The following is a 25,994-nucleotide window of genomic DNA, read 5'->3' on the forward strand; positions in this document are numbered from 1 at the left end:
TTTAATTGCTGTCCAAGGTAAACGATTTTATCAACTTGCTCAAGTTTGGTATTACTTACATATATAGACGGTTTTATATGCTGTTGTTTACTTATTACGAGTATTTTGGCTTTCCGTATATTCAGATCCAGACCTGCCTCCCTACAACTTTCAACGACACTATCAAGTAGTGTTTGCAGATCTTCTTGACTAGAAGCCAGGAGCACTATATCGTCCGCATATCGCAAATTATTGATGACTTCACCGTTCACAAGTAGTCCTTCTTGTTTTTCAGAAAGTGCTATTCTGAAAATTCTTTCGGAGTGAACGTTGAAAAGCAGGGGTGACAAGAGGCATCCCTGCCGTACTCCTCTTTTAATATTAAGAGCCTCTGATTCCACCCCATCTTCTAAAACTGATGTTGTTTGATTCCAATATAAATTTGCAATTATTCGAACATCTCTGCCGCCCAAGTCAATGTATTTTAGAGCTTCGATCAATATAGAGTGCTTAAGACAATCAAAAGCCTTTTGGAAGTCAATAAAAAAACAGTATATGTCTACATATATATCTCGACATCTTTAAGCAAGTACATTCATTCCAAATAGTGCCTCTCTCGTTCCAAACCCGTTACGGAAACCAAACTGTGTGTAATCCAGATATTCCTCGCATTTATTGTAGATACGACCATGTATTACCTCCAGAAAAATTTTCATGGTTCTATAATCAGTACAGGTTTTTGCTGTTGTCTTCTTAGGTAGAGCTAGGTAGTGAATTAGACCAACCATTAGGTAGTTGTCCGCTGGTATAAATGGTATTGAAAAACGAAGTTATTGCCTCTAAAATATTGCTATCATGTTGATTACAAAAATAAATTAAATATCTACGCTGTTATTGCTTTAAACTACCACGGTATAATGAAAAATTATTGGCGACGTGTCAACAGAGGTTCGTGGAAAGTCGACGGAGCGCAGTGTTGCCACTTATAGGCCATTTATATCTAATCTAAAACTTAACGTGCTGTAGAATTGTTTTATAGGGCAACAAAATAGTAGCAACTGGATAATATAGAGTTAACGTCATTTCAGTTGATGGATTCATTAGAATTAGATTTTTTGTAACTAACCGAAATTCACACTATATTCCATTTCTTTCTTGTTACTGTATGTTCTTACAGTATGTAACTTACATATTAGATTCTACTATGTGATACCTGATACAACTTACTTAAGTATATCAGGGACAATAAAAATAAAAAAAAACCAACAAATTATTTATTATTTTTAAATAATTAAGGATAATAAAATATAATAAGAAAAATATTAAAATACTTGATTAATTTATAATTCAATGTCTATTAGGAGCCTCGCAGTTACCACTAAGATCCAAAATCAATCCATCGGGACATTTTTTCGTAACTATCTTATTTCTAATAAAATTTGTAGTACTTGTCAATAGGTTAGGCTTTTCTTCTTTGACTATTACTGTTCTGCTTGTCTCAGTGCTTTCGTTAGATTGATCGGGATCGGTATCATTTATTTTAGTATTATGATCAGATCTAACTATAGTTCTATAGACTACTTTAGTCCCCTTAGGGTCGGTGACTAGTCTCGTTACTACATTTCTTTCAGAAGATTCATTGGATTGATCAGGGTCGGGATCTTTTCTTACTATTATAGTTCTAGAAGCTACCTTACTTTTATTAGGATCGGTGGTTATTCTTGTTGTGTTTTTTCCATTTCCATCTACATAAGTTCTTCTGTATTGCACACTTCTTTCGGGATCACTCACTATTTTAGTTCTAGAAGGATCTGTAATAACTCTTACCCTTTCGACCTGGGAGGTTATTTGATTCCTTGCTGTGCCAGAGGATGAATCGATTATGGTTGCTGTAATATAAAAAATATTAACAAAAATTAGACATAAATATATAAATTATATTCATAATTTTATATTATTATTAAATATACTCCTAATGAAACATTACCGAACGATTACCGGTATAAGTAATCTCCCACCTATTGATCAACAGCTATGAGTGGAAAATCCAACACGTGGAAGGGCACTTCATTGCCCTGGACCTAGGAAATTGACTCTGAAGACGGAAAGTTAAAATAGCTAATGGCGTTGAGATGTGTAAAGTAAAAACTATCACTTTAAATATCGGTAAGGACACCACAATATCTGAATACTCAGAAGAAACGGCCCTCAGTCCCGAATAGCTCTTAAGAGTGGAGAGGGCGCTAAGAATCCCCCGGTCAGCCAATAATGTCCCAAAAGTGAAAGGATCGGTACGTGAAATATTCGGAGCATGTACCAAGTAGGCAAGGCAGCAGATATTATTTAAGAAATGACACGCCAAACATACATATTTTAGGATGCAATGAAGTTCGATGGCTAAATTCTGAAGTAAAAATTATAGATATCTATTATTGGGAGATGAGACAACAAGAAACAGAACTGACGTAGCAATAATATTAAAAAGAGAAATATATAAAGCAGTGATAGGATTTACGCCCATCTATCTACTGAAGAAGAAATTGAAATTAAGATTTTTATTGGGAATACACCACAATTCAAGTTTAAAATAGGTTTATTTTTAATCTTTCGATTTTCACTTCAGAAATCGTTCTCAATAAAAATAGTGATTGCCGTAAGAAAATAGCTTCAGAATAATACTGAGAAATAGAAAATTTCTAATAAACTCTAGAAGACTCTCTAAAACTGACAAAAAAACATGGACTAACTATTATTATGAGCGATTTTACTGGCTTCACCTAAGTAAGTAGCAGCATAGTTGAAAAAGAAAATCGAGGAAAACACGTCCACATAATTAATTAAAAGATGATGATAAACTGCTGATTCGTGAGCATATTCTTTGATTTCTAACAGTGGAGTCTCATTATTGTAGGGCCTCTAGTACCAGAAAGTATTTGGATTCTTCACTAAACGTCTCTATTATGCACAAATTGTACAAATCAAAGTGCTTAGAATTGAATTTCCATCCAGTTTCTTTCGAAAAGTATCGACGAGTGTTAAGAACTACATATAACTTGGGGTTACATAAATCCAAAAAGGACCGGACATGGGCCGGACATGTGATACGAATGGGAGAGGATAGGCTACCAAAACGAGCACTGAACGCCAGAATGCAGGGAAAGAGACCAGTTGGAAAGCCAAGAAAGCACTGGGAAGACACAGTAAGCAGCGACGCACCAGCACTTTTAGGAGTCCGTGTATGGAGAAGAGCAGCCACAGACAGACAAGGGTGGAGGCAAAAAATAAAGGAGGCCAAGGCTCATTTTGGGCTGTAGTGCCGTAGAAGAAGAAGAAAAAGGACCAGTGTAAAAGTGCTTAAAGTATACTAATATGACAGAGGGGGAAAAACACACGAACAGGCTCATCACGAACATACGCCAAGGAAACGATTAGCTTGTGGGACTCAATACGAAGACAAAGAAATTGTAAAGAATAATTCAGAAGTAAAATCGTTTAACTTTGACCTCGAAGCAGTGCTTACAACTCCAAAGGGTCCAATGGGATAAATATTTTACCAACGAAAATTGGCCATTTACAACCCGATTGTCTACAAGGGAGTCAGGACAGAATTTGTTAATCATTACTGTGGCAACACACTGTGGTAAGACGGGCAACAAAAAATTTATATTTTGTTTTGCATAAGTTTTTTGAATCGGGACACACAGAGGTGGAGTATGATTCACTCCACTCGAAAATCGAACAGAAATCAAAATATGTTCCTGTTTATTCACCAGAAGGTTGGTTTCAGATAATAAGAAATGCTGGAATACATCCACGTTCTCTTGAAGTCAGATTCATAATGTTTGATACTATCTCTTATTTTAAGTCCTTTGAAATACAGAACTATAAAGTGAACCAAATTCCTTGGCAACAAGTTTGCTGGTTACAATACATTAAAACCCATGCCGTGATGACAATGTCCTATAAAAAAAATAAGGATGAATTTTAACTAGTAAACAGCCTGAAAAGTCGTGGACGATCAAACAACGTTGACTTGAAGAAAGCTTATGACAAGCAGTTGCCAATTCCAATTGCGATTGCTAAATATAATTATCTGCAGAAAATGTGTTCTGCATAAAAGAATTCCATAGAACTATCATAACTAGACTTCGGCAAATATGCAAATAAAAATGTAGAAAATATGCGCATAAATATGCACGTGTTTACCCGAAAATATGCAAATATTTTACAAAATATGCATACAAATAAATAAAAAAATCGTAAAATAGTAACAATTTTATTAAAAAAAAAAAGTGTACATAACTAAATATTTCCTACTATTCATTAAGATTTACATTTATTTTAAGTAACTAAATCATTTTTAAGTATGAATAAACTTATTTAGAATTATGGTAACAATAAATGACCAAGTGGTGTTCAAAATTTTCTAACAAAAACTTGTGGCTTCTGTCTGAGTACATATATTTATATATGGAAAAACTTCGTTCAACATCAACTGATGTAACGGGAGCATTTTTCAAACTAACCAAAACATTTGGTTCTAAATTAATTGTTTCCGAAATATTTCCAGCTAGAACACTGACTACTTCAGAAAGAATATGGTAACCTTTATTTTTTTCCATAGTAGCTTCAAATTTTTTTAAAATATCTTTTCCAATATTACCTCTAACGTTCAAATTCTTTTATTAATGCTGTACTTTCGAACAATGACAGTTTTGGTGATTCTAACTGAGTAATTGTTTTTTGAACAAAACTAAAATTTGATTTTATAAATGAAAGTTCTTGTTGAAGCAAGTTACTCTGAAAAGTTTGTTTAGAATCCAAAAGAGATTGGGAACTTTCATCTGTTAACGTATCAATTATGTTCTTTATTTTAACAAAATGATCTGCATAAAAATTAGCTGCTTCTAACCATGTTCCCCATCGCGTTAAAATAGGTTGTGGTGGAAGAGGAATGTTAGGTAGCATTTCTTTATAAAGTTGAATTCTTATAGGAGATTTAAGAAATACTTTTTTGACACTGGATATCATGGTATTTACAAGAGGAAACTTTTTTCGTATTTCCTCTGCAACTCTGTTTAATCCATGCGCTACACAAGTAACATGTATTAAATCTGGGAAAAATATTTTTAAATTTTGTCCTGCTTTCACCATATAAGAAGCAGCATCCGATAAAATAAGCAGTAATTTATTAGAAGGAATAGTTGTCGGAAGAAAAAAAGTTGCTAATGTTTCTTGTATAAAACGCGAAATTGTTAAAGCATTTGTTTTCTCAAGTTGCTGGCATGAAATAAGATGAGATTTTGGTAAGGTATCTTCTTTAAGAACACCAATCAATAAATGAGCAATATACTTTCCTGAGGAATCAGTGGTTTCGTCTACAGATATGTAAAAATAATTATCTGCAATTTCTTCCTTAATATTAATTAACACCGACGAGTATAGCCCGTTCACATTATTTCTTCTTAGAGACTGATCACTTGGAACATTAAGTTTGCAATATTTTTTTAGAAACAAACTAAAATTTACATTTGCTAATTTTGTAAGTGGTATGTTTGCAGACACTAATGCGCGACACAAGTCTTCATTAAAAGTTTCTTGCTCATCTAATTTTTTGAAGTAGATTGGAAACATTTAGCCATTGAAGTTTGATGTTTTCCTCCTATTTTTCCTTTTTTGCTCACATGAATTTCTTCTCACATGCTATCTATAAATAAAAATAAAAACCTTTATTTTAACCCAACCTTTAAAATATAAAAATATACAAGGTGTTTTTGGTTAATCAAATAACAGGTTTGGAAAAAAAACACTCGCTAAGTGTTTTAAATGCAGTATTAATCCACAAATTAGTTTTTGTTACTAACCATTAGTACATCATATAACTTATTTTAAAATTCAACAAAAGTTTTTTTTTTGTTAATTCAATTACAATAAAAATAATTGTGTTTTAGAATAGCTGACTTCATAAAAAAAAGTAAAGGTGAAAAATTTTTCTAAATACACACCATTGTATTGTACCATGGACAATTTTTTCTCACTAAAGGAAGCTATTTTTCATTTAAAAACAACCTACGAGTACTAAATTTCAAGTAAATACGTTTATTGGTTTTAAAGTTATTGTTGTTATTAACTAAAAGAATTTAATTTTTTTTAATTTTAACACCCTGTATCTCGAAAATTAAATAAGTTTGACCCCTCATTAACTATATCGTTTTGTTAATTTTTCGAGAAGTATCTACAGTCAAACGTTGTAAGTGTCATTTGGAAACACCCTGTACGTATGAAATATTAGATATTTAATAGAAAATATTAGATACTTACAATTTTGCCACATACTGAACAGTAGATTTTTCCCATATCCATAGACAGCTCTTTATAAGGTTTAATTCAAGTTGAAGCACTGGTTGTTTTAGGCATTATAAAATCACAATCTTCCTTTTTGTTACGCACAACGAGTGTTTACGCTTTGAATATCAAAACAAAAATGATTTACAAATCTGAGCATCAAATTAGAAATGTTTAGGTACCTAATTCAATAAACTGGGAGATTTTGGAAAATCCCTAAATTAGGAACAAAACTATTAGCCGTTTACCTGCTGTTAAGATACAATAAATTGTAGATAGATTTGGGGATTAGATCATAAAATGCAAATGAGCGAACCCTTAGCGATTATCCAATAACTGAATGCCTCAGTGACCGAGACTTTCTAAGAATGTTGAGGGCTACTTAAATTGATCTTCTTTGAAATTGTAAATGTTTTGTACCTGTAGAGATTACGTACTTAGATCATTTCTTGATTAAAATGACTACAAAATTTTATACAAGAATTGAAATAAATTGGTAACTTTAAAAATTTTCAAATACAGTATAAAAATCTGAACTTTTATGCACTTTATGCAAACTTTTATACAAATATGCCAAAATATGAAATATTTGCATAAAATATGCACAATATGCAAAATATGCAATATGCATATTTGCCGAAGTCTAATCATAACTTTTATAATTCTACAAATGCCGATAAAAATATAACAGAATTTGCCGAAGCCAAATGAAAGCGAGGATTCAGATGAAAATTAGATTATTCTAAAATATGATAAAGACCTTTACTTTATTATTGTTTCTATCTATGTAGTTTTCAATATTAGAAAGTTCTTTTTGTTTAGCTTTTACCATATTAAAGGATAATATCATTTCACGTACATGCATTTTATTACAAAAAGTACAATACCATAATCACGAATGTAACTTTTTTCAAAAATTGATGGATATTTTCCCTAATAATATTTCTGAAATATAACTATAGCCTCTGTTTATAAAAGTAAAAAGAAAATGTCGCATTAAATCCTAAATTTCGGCAACTATTTGAAAGTTTAAAAGTCGAATATCTGCTAACGCTCATTTTACACATCCGTGATTATGGCATTGCACCGACGACATCTAGCCGACATACAAGCCCACCGATTCTAATTTTAGAAGTTCAGAAGGCCATTGACCAATCGAAACGAAGGATTGCTGACGTTATCTTTAGAACTACACACAACGCAAAAGTCTAAGGTTATTTTAATAATTTGACAATACCAATGACAGAAATTTCATGACCATATAAATTTGCTTGTACTATAATTGTTATTACAGACACTAACTTATTATCAAAAAAAAATTGTAAAACTGATGGCAATACGTGTTTTAGAATGTTTTTTATAAGGGACAAAAAAATCGACATTTTTATGTTTTGTTTATTTTTAATTTTAGTCACTTTCCATTCTTGCTTAATAGATGAGTTAAAGATATTGTCTTTTTAACATGCAACGACAACATTTAACGTTGGACGAGATGAATAGAGCCGTGGGCCTCCTTCAAGCTGGTATGCGACAAACTCAAGTTGCTGATTAGCTGGGTGTCTCCCAAAGCGTCGTAAGTCGTTTGTGGCGTCGGTTTAGAGACACTGGGAGTCCATCCGAGTAACATCCAGGACGTGGTCGCTCTACAACCGTCGCTTAAGACCGATATTTAATTTTAAATGCCAGAAGGCAGCCAACAATCACAGCACCCGAGCTGGTTAATGAATTACAGCTTGCACATAATGTAAAAATTAGCAGCAGTACTGTGAGGAATCATCTCCATGTAGCCAATCTTCGTAGTCGGCGACCACTGAGATGTCCACCTCTATCTAGAGGCAATCGCGCTGCAATATTAACCTGGTGTCAAGAGTTTCAGAATTGGACTGACAATGACTGGGCCACAGTTTTGTTTAGTGACGAGTCTAGATATGGATTTCATCCAGATTCTCGTCGGACAAGAGTTTGGAGACGACCCGGAGATGGAGAACGATTACGACATCTTCAAGAAGTGTATGCTTACAGAGGTGGTACATTAATGGTATGGGGCGGAATCATGATTGACGGAAGAACTGACCTCGTTTTCCCACGTGGCTTTCTCACAAGTCAGCAATATTTGGACACTATTCTTGAACCTGTTGTGCGCCCGTTTGCTGCAGCTGTTGGAGAAAATTTTTACTTTATGCATGAGAATGCTCGACCACATGTTGCGCATATTGTAACAAACTGGTTGGATAACGAGGGTATTGATGTATTGCCGTGGCCAGCACAATCACCGGACTTGAATCCCATTGAGCCTGTATGGGACATGCTTCAACGAAGAATTACTCCACATATGGGCAATATCTACAATGAGTTTCAATTAATAGAGCTTCTGAGAGAACAATGGACACAACTACCTCAAGCAGACAATAACAATGTGATTCGGAGCATGAACAGTAGATGTATAGCTGTGATAAACCAACGTGGTGGCCATACTTTATTTTAAGTTTATATTTTTTCGTATTTTTGACATTTTATGGTGGTATGTGAAACATGGGTGATTTTTAATATATTTTTTTTGCTCCAATTTTCTGTTTTTTTTGCAATTTATGGTTTTTGACATATTAAACAACAATTTAAACTACAAATTTTGTATTACTGTTTTTAAGTTGATTACAGATAAACAAAATACGTCTATTTATAAAAATATCCCTAGACTTTTGCGTTGTGTGTATTAGATGATGGGAGTGTTGCGATAATCATCTTCTCCTATAACAAGATATATAGCAGCGGTAAATTACCATACAACTGGTTAGACTCAACATTTATTACTCAATTTGGTTTTTGTAAAGGTAAAAGCCGATTTATGCCAAAACCTTACTATTGCCCAGAGAAGACAGGAAAGGGAAAGGTCAATTAAAATATAGCAAGAAGAATGGGACAACACGAAGGATGTGGCACAGTGGACGAAAGGTTCTCTAGGTCTCTAGGTTCGGAAAGGCTGACACAGATGAATGCCTATACTGTCGACACTCGGACACTGTGACACATACGACGTTAGATTGCAGCAGATGGATAGTAGAAAGGACCAGAATGGAGACAGAGACAGGTGTGAATTTTGTTACAGTGAGAGAAATGATTGAGAGAAACATGATTAAAAATAAATCAGATTGGACTAACATACACAACTATCAAGTGATCAGTGATCAAGCAAATCAGAAGACCACCATCAAATCTCGAAAGTTACAGTTCTTCGGACATATTATAATAAGATAAAGATTGTCATGAAGAATATCAAGAAAAAAGAAGAGGAAGAAAGACAGCTGAAGGTAGTAGTGAAAGATTCTGAAAGTTGAAGATAGAAAAGTGGGGCAGACTGTTTAAGTTAGAATGCGTGAGTCAGACTGTGGGAAAGGAAGAAATACCCGTTTGGGAATGATGCCGTACTAGGAGCGATGAGGGTCTTCTACGCGCTACCTGGAACGACAAAGGGAGCCTCCTTGCTGATGAATGGAGTGTGGATGTAAATGAATGGAGAATGAATGAATGAAAGTAGTGCTTCGGAAGTGATACCGGCCTTACAGCGGCCACTCCGCTTCCGGATCGCTGGATGACAGAGGAGGGTCTGGTTTAGCAGTTAGGCGTTAGACGTAGACTCGGCGACGAGAGGGCATTTTTAAGGGAACTATCGTTAGAAGTACGAAGAACGAATCCTGCACTAAGGTCAGTCAGGTGGCGTCCTGGACTGAGATGTCTTTTGAAGATTCCAGACCCCCCCTCTATAAAGACGAAAAAAAAAGACTCAATATTTATAACTTTTTCCAAGAAAAGGAATGCCAGACAGTGTACCGACTATCGACTTATCCGTTTAATGAATCATACGCTCAAAATTTTTATGAAAATATTGCATTGTCACAGATATAAACTTTGTGAGCGAATAACTGGTGATGAGCAGTTTGGTTTCCGAAACGGTATGGATACTCGGGAGGCCCTTTTTGCATTCAAATACTCTTACAAAAGAACATTGTGTTTAGAAAAAATATTTACGTATGTTTTATAGATTTCTAAAGAGCCTTTGATAGAGTACCACATACACCACTATTTTAATGCTTGGACTCAGTTGATCTGGACGCGTATGACATTAGATTGCTCAAAAATCTCAAAAAGTTTTTATTAAGCGTGGAGTAAAATGGGGATGTAGTACGTCACCAATGTTGTTTAATGCCTACACTTAACCCATACTAAATCCTATGACTATTTAACGCTATATCGTGATCGGTGGTAAAATTATTAATAACATCAGATCGCAGATGACACTACCATAATGGCAGAGAGTCTAGATCTTCAAACCCTGTTGAACGCTGTAAATAACGAATGAACTGAAAAGGGTTTAACAATCAACGCAAAGAAAACAAAATGGATGGTGGTCGAAAAAATTAATATCGAAGACTCAGTACTAAAATTAGATAAAAAGAATCATGAAAAAGATGGAACACTTCAGACATCTGGGTAGTTAGATGGACTGCAATGTTGAAAGTGACGAGGAAATTTCAACCAGAATAGAACTGGTACGAAAAAGGTTTATTAACTGGCGTTTTATATTGCCCAGTAGAAGTCTGTCATTGACCACACGTCTAAGCGTTTATCCGTTTTGTTCTCTGGATGTGAAACCTGGACAACAAAAATAAAAAATCTGAATAAATTAGAAGTGTTCGAGTTGTGGTGTTACTCAAAACTAGTGAATGGACAGGTCGAACGCACGAGGAATTGTTTTTCCGACCTAGAAACATTTCATCAGCTTGTTAATACGACAATACACAACGTTTGACAACAAGCTCGGCACACAAAGAATAAGACGAATGTTTTGTTAACCTGATTTTTTTAATCAGAAATATTTTACTTTTCCATACAAAATTTAGTGAGTTCTATATAGAACACTTCTTGGTGAAGTTTATTTGAAAGGACAGGGTTTGATACAAATATTTCACTACCAAGCGCCAAAAACAAGTAGTGTCTATAGTGTATTTTTATGTATGAGAGAGTAATAAAACAATAAATTATGTATGCAAATCCCTAAACTGTTGATACGGGTGACTCAATGAAAAACAGATATTTGTCAACAAGTTTACAGAAGTATATAGGAAAACAATTTTAAATTGAGTATGACCACCAGGTATAAAGGTTGGAGCAGAATAGAATACAATAGTTGTTAGGGTTACTAATCCCTAAATAAGGTTGCCAGTGTCAGAGTGATGGAGGTTAACAGGTACTAATGAATTTGCAAGAAATGTAAGATGTTTATTTTATTGGTTATATATAACCAATAAAAGTTTAATAAGTACCTACCTATTTGCAAAATAAAGTTTAATTCTTTAGATAAAATAAAACGTTTTATTTTATCTATTTGCAAAATAAAGTTTACTTCTTTGCCTATTTGCAAAATAAAGTTTAATTCTTTAGATAAAATAAAACGTTTTATTTTATCTGAAATGAGTGCATTCCACGAAGTAAGGGTTTCAACAATCAAACATTTAATTCTTTAATTCCAGGAATCTACGACAGTAATTGACTAGATAATTACCTTCTAAACTTATTCCACAGAAAATGTGATAGTGGGTTTTTCCATTTTGTATATAGGAAGGTCCAAGTGGCGTATTCAAAATTCTTAACAGTTCACTAAAAGTAGGTACTTCATTTGCAAGGTGCAGTTTATTGTGTATACTAGTGTTATGGAAAATTTGGAAGTGCCGTGTAAACGCCGAAAAATTGGTCCTCTAACAGTTAATGAAAAAACATTAATATTTAATTGTTTTAAATCATTTACAGACAAACGTTTATGTGAAAGTGTTGATGAGACCGTTGAGTTAGTTAGCAGGACACTTGGTGTTGGGAAATCTACGATTTACAGAGTTGTTAAAGAAGAGATGGTAGTTTTCAAATGCCACGTAATGCTCCAGGGAAACCAAAATTTCAAATAGAATATCATTTTAAAGAAGGACTTCGACGGAAAGTGCATGAATTCTTCTTTAGACAAGAATTTCCAACATTGGATAAAGTTCTTGTCTCAGTTCGAGATGATAAGGATTACCCAGAAATGAGTCAAGTACGTTATGGAAACTTTTAAAAGAAATAGGCTTCCGCTGGAAAAAGAATCCCAGAAAGTATATTTTATTAGAAAGAAGCGATATTGTCATATGGAGAAGACATTTTCTAAGAACCATAAAGGAAATGAGAAACCAAAAAAGAAAAATATTTTATCTTGATGAAACATGGATCAACGAGGGTCATACACCAAATAAATTTTGGCAGGATGAAACTGTTACAAGTCAAAGGCACGCTTTTGTAAATAACTTTTCTACTGGTTTAAACCCACCATCAGGAAAGGGACGCAGGCTGATAATAGTACACATTGGCAGTTCAGACGGTTTTGTTGAAGGTGGTTTATTAACTTTTGAATCAACTCGTACCGGTGACTACCATGAAGACATGAACGCTGATGTCTTTCAAGAATGGTTCGACCAAATGATAGATCTTCTTCCTAAGAACTGTGTAATAGTAATAGGTAATGCAAGTTATCACTCCAGACTTATAGAAGGACTGCCCACAACCAAGTGGTTAAAAAAAAACTTGCAGAATTGGCTGAGTTCAAAAAATATTACGTACCATCCCGGATCTATAAGAAAGGAACTTTATTCGTTGTGTGCCCTTTATAAAGAAAAATTTAAAAAATACGAAATTGATGAAATTGCCAAAAATCGTGGAATGACAGTACTTAGATCCCCACCATATCATTGTGAATTAAACCCGATTGAACTAGTATGGGCACAGATAAAGAGTGAAGTTTCAAGAAAAAATACCACTTTTAAAATTCATGATGTTAAACAGTTGTTTTTGGAGGCCGTAAATAATGTAAAACCTGAAAACTGGGAAAAGGCAGTAAATCACACTATTAAAGAAGAGGAAAAAATGTGGAAGCTGGACAATATTACTGATAAAATGATCGAGCCAGTTATTATAAATCTTGGTTCTGAAAGTTCATCTTCTGAATCTGATTTGGATTTGTAACAAGTAGCTGTAAGTTTAATATTAATATTTTTATTCATCTATTTAACATACCTTAGACGGTTTTAAAAACTCTTTTTCTCTTTTGTAATTTTTAAAAATTAAAAAAAAATGTGAATTTTTTAAAACCCTTTTTAATGTAGGCCAGTCAGTTCTAATATAGTGTGTGATAAAAGAGGTCACTTTTGTTTACATACACATAACACTTTATAACACTAAAATAATTCATTTATTTTTTACAATTATTCAAAGTAATTTTTCAATTAATCTTGAGCACGCCCATGGAGTGGTCGGAGCTACCAGTTAAAATTATGCTAATTACTCTCTCGTTCATAAAAATAAACTATAGTATAAGGTAAATATAGAAAGAAGAAGAAAAATAATAAATCTGAAAAATATAATTGTGATTTTCAAGCGCATTGGGATAATTCTTATTGGAAACGAAGTCTTTAATAAAGATATATCTAAGAGATTTTTGCGTCGATGTGGATATTAATTAAAATTAATGAAACTTCAAATCCTAATAATTAATTTTGTTTATGATTTAGTTATATTATGGCAAAACTACTTATCTACTATTATATCGCACTCAGACCGGTTTAATAAATAAACCTTATAATCATTTTGTATTTTTGTGAACTATACAAAAGTTCAATAACGCTATATTTACAAATAATAGATACTAAAACGTGTGTCGAAAAATAAATTATTTTAAAGTATATTGAAATTTTTTAAATAAATAAATATTTATTAAACAAATAAAGGTATTAAAAATCTAAAATACGTTGAATGTTTTTTAACAATTTACAAATACTTTTGTACAGTACCGTTTTGGATGAGGGCTTGTTTTAAACTAGAGAGCTCAGCGGGTCTACTTGAACAGTTACCGCTAAAATCACATCAAGAGGAGCACCCAGAGACATCATTCTCCCACTCAATCTCAAACCAAAGACTCAGATTCTCTTCATACGAAAGCTTTTCTTCCTTACATTACATAAAAAAATGTGCCCCCTTTTAAATTAAATGTCTGTTGTGTCTTTTTAAATGCGTTCTGTTTGTCCCTAAGTGTCCTTAAGTGTTTTTTTATTTTAAATTTATTTGATATCACAATAATTTCTGCCCAAATACAGACCAAATTGATTTATCACAATTTTATAATTACAAGTTGGAGTTATTGCATACCCAAAACTTATACATCTACCTTTTTATATATTATCATAGTGCTGTTCTAAATAAATAATTTCAATAAATTAACACACATTTCCAAAATATATCTCTTGAATAAATATAATTAACTTTTAAACAATCTTCACAATACCTACTTCCTAGTTTAGTTGTTAATATCTTTTCCCCTCAAGAAGTTTCTCTCTTTTTTTTTGTTAAATAGTTACAATAAAACCGATGATCACCCGTCACCAGTTTACCGCAACAGTTTGAACTATGTTTTCTAAAACATTAAATAATAATCCCTATATCGGCATATTCGCTCCGTGCGTGACCATGGTAGGGGTACTTTGAAACGATGCCAGCGTGCGTAGCGGCGAAATATGACACAATTGGACCTACCTTTTTACGCATAAATTTTATCAAAAATGTGTGCAAATACATATTGCGTATATAATTGTGCTAATAATAGCAAAAATAGTAAGGGTAGTTTTTATAGGTTCCCAAAGATTACATATAAATTAGTGAAAAGAAAAAGATGAATCCGTGCTATTAAAAATAGAATATTAGAAATAGAATAAATATAGAATAGATATTAGAAATAGAAAAAAATTTAAATAATTTACCTTAAATGATATTTTATAAGGCTTCAAGCTAACTGCAGAGTGTCTGATGACTTTAGCTTTTATATCATAACTTTTACTATTACTGTTTTTAATTATATGCTCTTTCACGTGAAAAACTTGATTTGCCAGTACTAGATTTTTAACTTTTCTTTTCCGTTTGGGCTTAAAAAGATATATTATGATGAATTTTAAGAAAACCAGTTTTAAATACTACATTTATTTTGTACATAAACTGAAAAAATATAGTTAAAAAGTTAATTATTAATAATTGTCAATTTCGCCTGTATTTAACAATGTCAAACATATGTCATTAATGTCATATGTTTAACCTGAAAATTGGTAGACTCCAAAACTGTCAAATGAAGGCGGTAGGTGTCGCGTCAGTCACGCACGGAGCGAATAAGTAGTATTTATTAGTTAATTATTTATTTAATTTCAATTTTACTAGATTGTTTTTTCACTTAATTTTTACTTTGTGTATTCAATCAATTTTAAAGTCATATGTTATGATCACACACATATAATATTGGTATAATTGCTATATATTCTTTGCCAGACAGTACTCGGGTACTTACTTACATACGGGGTTTTTATAATTTCAGCATTTAGTTAATGCTGAACCAATGCTAACCATGTACCTTAAGACCTGAAGATGCATAGCAAATTATATTATGCGAAACCGGTCGTTGGTGGTAGAATAAATTGATTGTAAGTCTTGTTCTTATTTCTTTTTACCTATTTGAAATGGATTTACACAGGCAACATATTCAAGATTAGTATCGGAATGTTTTACAGATATAGAATGTTGACGAGATTGGACAACTTGGAGTGAGTAGTGAAGATACTTTTAATGTTTAGAGGGTTAAGGGATCTACAGATCTTGTCAGTGACATATTAAATAAAAGGTAGAAAATTTTGGGTTAATCTGGCGACAAGGTTTCTTTTTTGGAAGGAATGGGATTTAGATGTTTTTAAATGCTCCTATTGATTTGGGTTTTGTGGTAGCTGTTTTATAAGGGTATTTATTGAATTGATTTCGAATAATCTGTGATTGTTATAAGAGTGTTGGTAACTAAATTGACGATGTAACTGAGTATTGAGTTGATGGTTTGTATGGGTGGGTTTCCGGTACACGGAATAGGAAACATTGTGAGGTGGGTGTTTTTAATAAGAAAATCAAAGAATGACAAAGATGCTTTAGACTCAACTTCTACCATGAATTGAATGGGATGTATTTCATTCAGATGAGAGAGGAAGAGATCTAATGTGTGTTTACCATGGGGCCAAATGACAAAATTGTCATCAACGTACCGTAACCAGCAGGTGGGTTTGGGATTTGATGAGGACAGGACTCATCAGTACAGTACTGTTTTGAACATGGAAATATTAACATACTCCTTTCTTTTCTTTTGATGAAGCTAACAAACAATTAGAGGAATATGGAGATGTAAAGAAAAAAAGGAGTTTTATTTACAAATATAAAACAGGCTGCATACCTGTTAATTTACTAAAAAATTATTTGTTAATGTTTCCCTCAAGAGGGATATCATTGGGTAAGCAGCTGATAAACAAGGTATACTCTTTTTACTATAACCAATATATTTCGCCTATTTTCATAGGCATTATCAGGAAAAGCTACAATGATCAGATGAATGTCAGATATAAAAAAAATTATTTAGTTTAACATTATAAACTTTAATTTCAATTGTGGACGTGAAATATGTGTAATTTCGGGGATGAGATTGTCATATTAAATTCTTTTGCTCGTATGTTAAATCTGCGGACCAGTCTTTGCAGACTTTCTTCATCTTGGGCTATCAATATTGCGTCATCTGCGTGCCCATTTTGTATCCTCTTCCTTTGTTAACGCTTTTGGTGATTTCATTCATGATTAAATTGAAAAGCCTAGGGCATCTAAGTAAACAACTAAATTATCATATGTAAAAGATGCCTCATGACCCTCATTGCAGCTTTTACTGATGATGTCTATAAAAATATGCAAAATATATCAGATATAGTAACAAGAGTAGTCTTTGTCTATCAGCTGTTTATTCAATTTTTTCTTTCCTTTGAACTTAAATTTGAGTAGCTGTTATCAACCAATTTTCTATATATATATATATATATATATATATATATATATATATATATATATATATATATACATATGGGTTTATGCTCAAAGTTTTGTTGGTAAAATGTATATGTGCTGATTTCAATTCATTTATTTCAATACGTCATTTGTTTGTCCACTTCGGCAATTACATTCTGTAACTTGTTTACAAAATTTAGCTACAACATTTTTCTCTGAAACTGGCAAGTCTTTAGTGTACAAAAGATATAAAGATATAGGACGGGTATCAGTACACTTCGCTCTGATACCTCTGCACTAAGGAAAATTAGTTCAGAATAAGCATCTTCCTGCTTAATCCTGAAGTATCTCTGAGTATTGGACAGAAGGGATCATTTTTATCTTATGCTCCAATCCTTTGTACCAGATCTTGTCGAAGGTCTGTGCGCTAAATCCAAAAATATTGCCGAGCAAATCTTGTTTTCTTCAAGTGATGTTCGATCACGTCCGTGATCCGGTGGATTTGATCAATTGTAAAGTGCTTATTTCGGAATCTGAATTGGTGGTCGGAGATAAGTCGTCTTTCTTTGATAATAGGTTTCAGCCTCTTAAGCAAGAGGCTTAACCGCCATATCTTGTGGCGGTTTGCTTGTTTTGAGGTCATGATGATCTCAGCTACCTTCTATAGTTGTGGAACATAATTTAAACAACACGATGTGTTAATCAAATTAGTGAGTATAACCAGAGCCTTTTTAGGTAGCTTCTTAGGGACCTATCCAGTTATCAGATCATAGTCATCACACTCATCAGTTATCGTTACATCATCATCGTTACATCGTTACATCACAGTCATCAGTTATCGGAGCCTTTTTGAGATTAACGTTTATGTCGATTTTATTTTTATCCCATTTTGGTGTGGTTAAAGGAACTGTTGTTTTACTGTTGTTGAGTATTGCGGTACTCTGTCACCGATGACACTGTCAAATCAATTCTTTTAAATAGTGTAATTTTAAAGATATCCCAGTCCGTATTATTGTTGACCAACACAGAGTAGTAAGGGTTTTGAATGATATTTTTACTAATAGTTAATATAATAGGAGTATGATCCGAGATATATTTGTTTTAATACACAAAGGATATTGGTTATTTTGGGTAGGAGCTGATGCAAAGGAGAGAGCAAAAGAAGGCGTAGGGATAATAATTGCACCGAATAGACTACAATACGTTATGGAAGAAACATATGTTAACCAGAGAATATTATCGCTGAAAATGAATCTGATAGACGAGGAAATATGGACAATAATAACAGCCTACGGAGTAAATGAAGATGCAAAAAAGTTAGAGAATGATAAATTTTTCGAGGAGCTTCAAATGAAAATTAACAATGGGGAAGAAAATATAATTGTAATGGGAGATCTAAACGGTAGAGTCGGAAATAATAACAATGGAATTAAGGAATGCATGGGAAAAGAAGGAGAAGAAATACTAAACAAAAATGGTGAAAGAACAATAGAAATATGTATGGAGAATAAACTTGTTATAACAAATACAAAAAGTACACAAATACACGAGAGTACAAGAAAGCAAAAATGAAAAATCAATCATAGATTACTTTTTGGTAAGTAGCAATAAATGGAAAAGAGTACAAAACACGAAAGTGAAAAAAGGCTCAGAGATTGGGAGTGATCATCATCTAGTAATAATAAGAATGAGAACAGCAAAACAAAAGGAAGAATAGAGGAGAAAAGTAGTAAATGAAAAAGTAAAAAACTACAAATTAAAAGAAGAAAACTATAAGAAGATATTACAAGAAAAATTAGACAATATTTTGAAAGATAGGGTAAAAACTGCAAGTATAGAAGAAAAGTGGGAAAATCTCAAGACCAACTTAATCATAGCTGTTGAGGAAACTTGCGGGAAGACAAAACTAGCAAATAATAGCATGAGGAGAACTGAATCGTGGGCGGACGAAATACGAAGGAAAGTAAAGAACAAAAAAGAAAAATGGAAAAGATATCTAAGTACAAAGCGCCCTGAAGATTATAAGGCATATAAAGAAAAAACAAAAAAAAAAGGTTAAAATAGCTGTGAAAGCAGAAAAAGAAAGGTCATGGGAAAAGTTTGGACTAAAAATGACAAATAATTATAGAGAAAATCAAAAACTCTTCTATGGCGCATTAAAACAGCTCAGACAAAAGAAAGAACACATGATGCCGAATATAAAAGATAAGAATGGAAAGGTAATAATAGAAGAAAACCAAATAATGGAAAGATGGAGAGAACATTTTAAAGAGCTAACTCATACAGACGTAGACAACATAGTAGAGATACAAAAAATTAATGAAGAACCAAAAGTGGAACCCATAACAACAGAGGAACTAGAAAAGGCAAAAGAGTTAAAGGCAAGGATCATATCATCCCGGAAATGATAAAATTCATGACAATAGAGGGAGTGGACAGCATAAAAGAAATAATGAATGATATCATAAAGAGAGCAGAAATACCACAGGACTGGAAGAAAGTTATAATACTACCAATGCACTAAAAAAGCCGAGAGAAGAATGAGAAAACTAACATTAGGATACTGGCAAATGACATAAATATGAAAATAAATACAGAGAAAAAAAAAACAATGATAATTTCAGATAAGAGAAAGACACACGCAATACAATTAAACTGAAAACAACTAGAACAAGTGGAACATTTTAAATACCTAGGAGTAATAATTGAATCAAACAGTAAACAAGACCTGGAAATAAATGAGAGAATGGGATGAACAGGACGCTTATTTAACACTATAAAAGCAACATTTTTGGGAAAAAAAGAAATACCGGAGAAAGTAAAAACGGCAGTCGTTAAATCAGTAGTTAGACCTACAATCATGTATAATAGCGAGTCATGGACATTGACTGGGAGACAAAAATCTCGAGTCAATGCTAGGGAAATGAGGTTCCTAAAGAAAATAGCAAACAGAAAGAGGACAGACAAAATACGTAACGAAACAATCAGACAAAACCTAAAACTAAAACCAATAAACGAAAAAATAGTAGAGGGGCAACTAAGATGGTTCGGGAACGTGTGTAGAATGTTGAATGAAAGATTAAAAAAACGAGTGTTTGAAACGAGAGTGCAAGGGAAAAACAAACGAGGAATACCAAGAGTTAGGTGGGTAGACGAAATCAAAAAAGAAGTTGAGAAGAAAGGATTGACATGGGAAAGTGCACGAAATCTAACATAAGACCGGAAAACATGGAGACAACAGTGCAAAACTTAACTCCACCAGCCTTACACCTAACGGTAGAAAGGCTTAGGACTAAGTAAGTAAGTAAGTAGTAGCAATTCTTGTTGTTTTTGCATTAATTCGTTGATAGTCCATCTCATTATTTCAAGACCGCTGGACATTTATATGTTCTTTTTTTATATAACTTCTTTATTGTTATATTCTGGAGTATTTCACTTGAAGGCTGGTTTCTATAGTCGAGTCTTGTTGATAATTAGATTCTGTTTCACTTCTATTCTTAGTACCTTTAGCAGTATGTACATGTCTTATTAGCGCTTACTACTGAGAGTTTTGTATTTTGGTTTCTCTCTGAGGTTTTATTAGTATTCTCTGAGTTATTATTTGTATATCCTTTAACTTCTTCCTTCTGCATATATTGGGTTGGAAATGATTTTTTTGAGCGATTTATTTTAATTTTTTGTAGTTTTTTCGCTACTTTGCATCCGAGATATTTAGCAGAGTGAGGCTCTTTGCAGGGCTTGCGGGTTTTTGGACATTCTTTCATTCTGCTTGTGGGGTGTGTACCGGCATATTTGACATATCTAGGCGGATGAATAGTTTTGAATAATTTGAATAGTTTTTTTTAATAAACTTTTTTCACACCCGAGTTGATGTGGTAACTTCCCCCAGAGGAGAAACACATATTGCCATAGGGAAGGTTTTGATCTTTGTACTGCTTTTTAACTGCTGTCAAAATGTCTTGCAAATCGATGAATATAAAAAAATCAGAGGTTTTCTACTATTTTTACCGTCATACCCTGGACTATAAGAGAAAAGTACAATTTTCCAAATTAAATATTTATTTTAAATTGTTTGAATAAATTACTTGGTTAAATAAAGAATTCACAGATTAACCAAATGCATTTTTATGATTTCTGTAACGAGGTTACACAAATTAAAAAAAAAAACATCAATTTTAGTTGATTAGAACCGGATTTATTGCAACTTTTATAAATTTGAATTTATGAATTCAGTTTTGAGGTAGTAAAATTAGTTCGCGTTTAAACCCTTTATCTTTGGCGCTTAATTACCGGCTTATTTTTAAAAGAATCATTTTTCAAAATTTTTGTTTGACTAAACCTGAACTCTTTGTTTTTCAAATAGTTCTTTTTATATTGCTCATTGTTTAAAGACAAAGCTCCTGTTATATCTTGAAAAAAAGGTTAAATCGGCTTTTAAGGGACGTAGGACATTATGTTTTTTTTTTAAATTCGTGCAAAATGTTACCATAGCGAATAAAAAGAATTAACTTCCTACACGTACTACTACAAGCTTAAAATCACACTACTTTTGCAAACCTATTTTACAATATTTAACATAATCTTTTTAAGCGTTAAATAATTTAATAAAATAACTCTCATTTAAATAGACACAAAAATTTCATTCTTAATAACCTAAAGCTGCATTTCCTAGCTAGGAAAAGCTAAACCTCAAAGTACGAAAACGACATACAATATTATATTGCACACATCTTAATAGTAAAGGATATAAGCAGTGATTTTCAGGCTGTGACAAAAAATTTAAAAAGTACCTAATACTTAAGATTTTAAAAATGTTAAAAAACATAGTAAGGTTTATTGCACAAAAAAAACATCATTATACAAGATAGTAAAAACCCAGATATTGTTTAAAATGTTATGGATGCGAGACATGGGTGATGACAGAAGACACAAAACTGAAAGTATTTGAAAGAAAAATCCTAAGAAAGATATTTAGACCTATTAACGAAAACGAAGTATGGAGATCCAGGTACAACCAAGAACTTTACCAACTGTTCAAAGAGGCACCGATATCAGAATCCGTTAAACTTAAGAGACTTCAATGGGCTGGTCATATAGTGGGAATAGAGACTGAAAGATTGCCGAAAAGAGCCGTAGATAGTAAAATGCAGGGCGCAAGATCAAAAGGAAGACCACGGAAATGGTGGGAGGATGAAGTGGCAGCAGACGCGCAAAATTTGCTAGATAAGAACCTGAAGAAGATTGGCGCGGGTCCGGCAAGGTTGGAGACATAGTTTGGAGGATGCCAAGGCTTGATTTGGGCTATAGCGCCATTGGAGAGAGATATTGTTAAAATATATACAATATGCTAAGAATTGTGTGAGCAAGATACATATCAACATACGAGTGTCATTTTATATGATATAATAGTGACACATATGTTTTCATAATATAGTTTAAATATAATGTTAATAAACCCTGCCTCCAAATAATATTTTGTGTTATGATGAATAATTAGTGTTTATTATTATTTCCGCCTCTAACCATAAAACACTTCAAAGAAGGATTCACTAATTGGACATAACTCCTCCTCACTCTTTGAACCCTTGTCAGATACTGGTGACACTCTAATAATTACCAGGATACATAATATGTATATATCTCTCTTTGTCAACCAGGTCTCTCGCAATTGCTTCCATCTTTCTCTATCTTGCGTTAATCTAATCCACTGTTTGCCTGCCACTGCTCTTATGTCATCTACCCATCTTTTTTGAGGTCTTCCCATGCTTCTTGTTGTGGTCCTTGGTCTCCACTCTAGAATTCTCCGTGTCTACCTGTTGCCATTATATCGGGCTACGTGACCTGCCCAGCGCCATTTCATTTTTGTAACTTCTTCCACAATATCCCTAATCTTCGTTCTACGTCTTATCTCGGTGTTTCTAATCTTGTCTCTGAGTGATATTCCGAGCATGATTCGTTCCATTGCTCTTTGTGTTGTTTCTAATTTTTTAGCAGATTTTTTGGTAAGGGCTACTGTCTCCAAGCCGTAGGTACAAACTGGTAGTATGCATGTGTTATACACCTTTTTCTTGAAGTTTACAGGAATGGAGGTATTTTTCAAGATATATGCTAGTTTGCCGAAAGCGCCCCATGCCAGTTGTGTTCTCCTTTTATTTTCAGCATCTTGATTTTATTTTTTCCAGTTTGATGACATGACCTAGATATATATAATATTCAACATTTTTTATGGTATGATTTTGTATTGTTATATTTGTCTGGTCTCGGCTCAGTATTTTTGTTTTGTTGTAGTTCATTTTTAAGCCTACCACTCCTGAAACTGCATTCAATTTATTGTTGTAACATATCGTTTAGTTAAAACTATGTCATCTGCGAATCTCAAGTGGTTTAAGTGTGATTCGTCGACGTTGATACCCTTGTTGTTCCATTCTAGTTTCTTAAAAATGTCTTCTAGAGCAAGGGTAAATAGCTTGGGAGAGATGGTGTCTCCTTGTCTTACTCCCCGTTGTAGTCTTATGGGATTAGTTTTTGTGCTTTCGTCCAGCTTCATCTGCATGGTGACATTTTCATATATGTTTTTAATTGTGTTAGTGTATCTTGAATCTATACTTGCATTCTCTAGAGATTCAAGCACTGCCCATAATTCGATGGAATCGAATGCTTTATAGAAATCGACGAACGCCATATGAATTGGAACATTATACTCGGTGCATTTTTCTATCAGTATTCTTACGGTGTGCAAGTGGTCTATGGTACTAATATGTTTTCTGAATCCAGCCTGCTCGATAGGTTGATAGAAATTGAGTTAGGCGGTTGGTTATGATTTTAGTTATACAGATATGATAGCAAGGATATTTGTCGGTAATTCTCGATGTTTGCTTTGTCTCCTTTCTTGAATAGTAGAATAACTTCGGAGTTGTTCCATTCTTGAGGAATCTTTCCTTCATCAATTACTTTATTAAATAAAATATTTAATACCTGTTCCATTTTTCTGCCACCAATTTTCAACATTTCAACTGTAATTTTATCCTCTCCCTGACATTTATTCGTTTTTAGTTGATTTGATATGTATATATATATATATATATATATATATATATATATATATATATATATATATATATAATGAGTAAAAACGGAAAACAAATTGGATGGTTGTATGAAGTAATACAGTAAGATGTAAACGAGAGTTAGCACTCTTGCAGAGTCTTGAGTTAGACCGGCCGCATCAACAATAAGATTGGAATCCTATTACATTTTAAAACACCCGGTTACCAGGAATGATGCAAAAGCACAATAATAAAATAGTCACCAGTTTAATAAAGAGACGGAGTGCAGTTTGCTATAACAACATTAAACGATAAAATATACACTGAAATGAAGAAAAGAAAAACAACAGAATAATCAAATCACAACATAAAAAGGAAAACGGAAAATAAAAATTAAAAGTCTAAATAAGTATTTAGTTAGTTATTATAAATAACTTACCTGCTTTGTTAATAACCTCTTTTCCTTTTTCTACTGCCAGATCTGTGAAATTACATGGATCTTGTAGATGTACGTGAGGATAGAATTTATTTTTTATTAAATGTAATTTACATCTTACTGACTGCATCTTTGCTCTTGCTTTCTGCATAACAATATGGGTTTTGTTTTTGATAGAAGCTTTAACCTTCCTAGCTTTTTGCACTACAAAGTCGGAGGTATCGTGAACAGCTTCCTTGATTGCTAGCAAAAGCGAACGCTTACATTCTGTCAAGTTTTGTTTCAATTCGTTGTCGTAATTATCGTCGTGCTTTCTTGGTTCTACTGCTGCTGCGTTTATCTGATATAGAAAAATACCGACGAGCAGCGCGAAAAAAACTAAACACTTCATCTTACTTTTTAGAAATGTTACTGAGTAAAAAAACTCGGAAATAGTTTATAAAGTGGAGATGATTGCGTCACGATTAATTGGGGTCAGCTAACAGCTATTAAAATTGTAAATATTTCATGAAAGTTAATGACAATGATTTGCTTTTTTTCTGAATTTATAGATAATATGCTAGGATTATCCAAAATAATTTAAATAAAAACATATAAAGTATTCCGAAAATACTGTAATTTGTTAAATCCCAGTAAAATTAAATTAATTGCTAACAACAGAAAACATCTACATCAGCATATATAAAAATAAACAATACTGTAAAGTACAGAGAAAAATGTCATAATGTTATCGGACAGTTTTAGTTCATTTATTATAATTTTATAAACTACTATCAGAACAAATACACAGGGAGAGCAAGGATTATGTCAAAATATTACAAAATGAACATTTGTAGTGCCATGTCCTTCATTGGAGGTTGACGATTACCATGACAAATATTTCTCTATCATTTACAATTCTAGTTCAACCCGAAGGAGTTCAGCTGATTCTATTTCTGTTTCATTTCCTAATGTTTGCATCTTTTTTTGTAATATTTTGCTTCTTCCAACTCAACTTTTTTTTTCAATACTGCCCTTTATTATCAATTGGGCAAATTCATATTTATTATTCCATAAAAGTATCTTAAAGTTTTGTCTGCCATTAACAATTTTGCGAAATATTTTTTGTTCGTCAGATGAATTGTCCATGAAATTTTTAGTACTCTCGTGAATAACCAAAGTTCAAAAGCTTCTTATCGATAAAAAATGTTAACGTAGACAATACTTTTAAGATTTCTGCTTGAAACGCCACTCAGCGGCGGATCCAGTATTGTCAAGAAGAGGAG

General features: G+C 32.9%; 1 protein-coding gene across 1 annotated transcript; it reads right to left on the reverse strand.

The window, feature by feature from the left end:
* Window positions 1-1,239: 1,239 nt before the first annotated feature.
* LOC140439963 (uncharacterized) lies at window positions 1,240-25,206 on the reverse strand. The gene is made up of 2 exons (XM_072530179.1): window positions 24,733-25,206; window positions 1,240-1,868 (listed from the first exon to the last, which is right to left on the reverse strand). The coding sequence occupies exons 1-2, from the start codon at window positions 25,118-25,120 to the stop codon at window positions 1,327-1,329; spliced, it is 930 nt and encodes a 309-aa protein (XP_072386280.1). The 5' UTR covers window positions 25,121-25,206; the 3' UTR covers window positions 1,240-1,326.
* Between the last annotated feature and the right edge of the window lie 788 nt (window positions 25,207-25,994).

The sequence above is a fragment of the Diabrotica undecimpunctata genome, chromosome 1 (genome assembly GCF_040954645.1).
Source record: "Diabrotica undecimpunctata isolate CICGRU chromosome 1, icDiaUnde3, whole genome shotgun sequence".
Taxonomy (NCBI): Eukaryota; Metazoa; Arthropoda; class Insecta; order Coleoptera; family Chrysomelidae; genus Diabrotica; species Diabrotica undecimpunctata.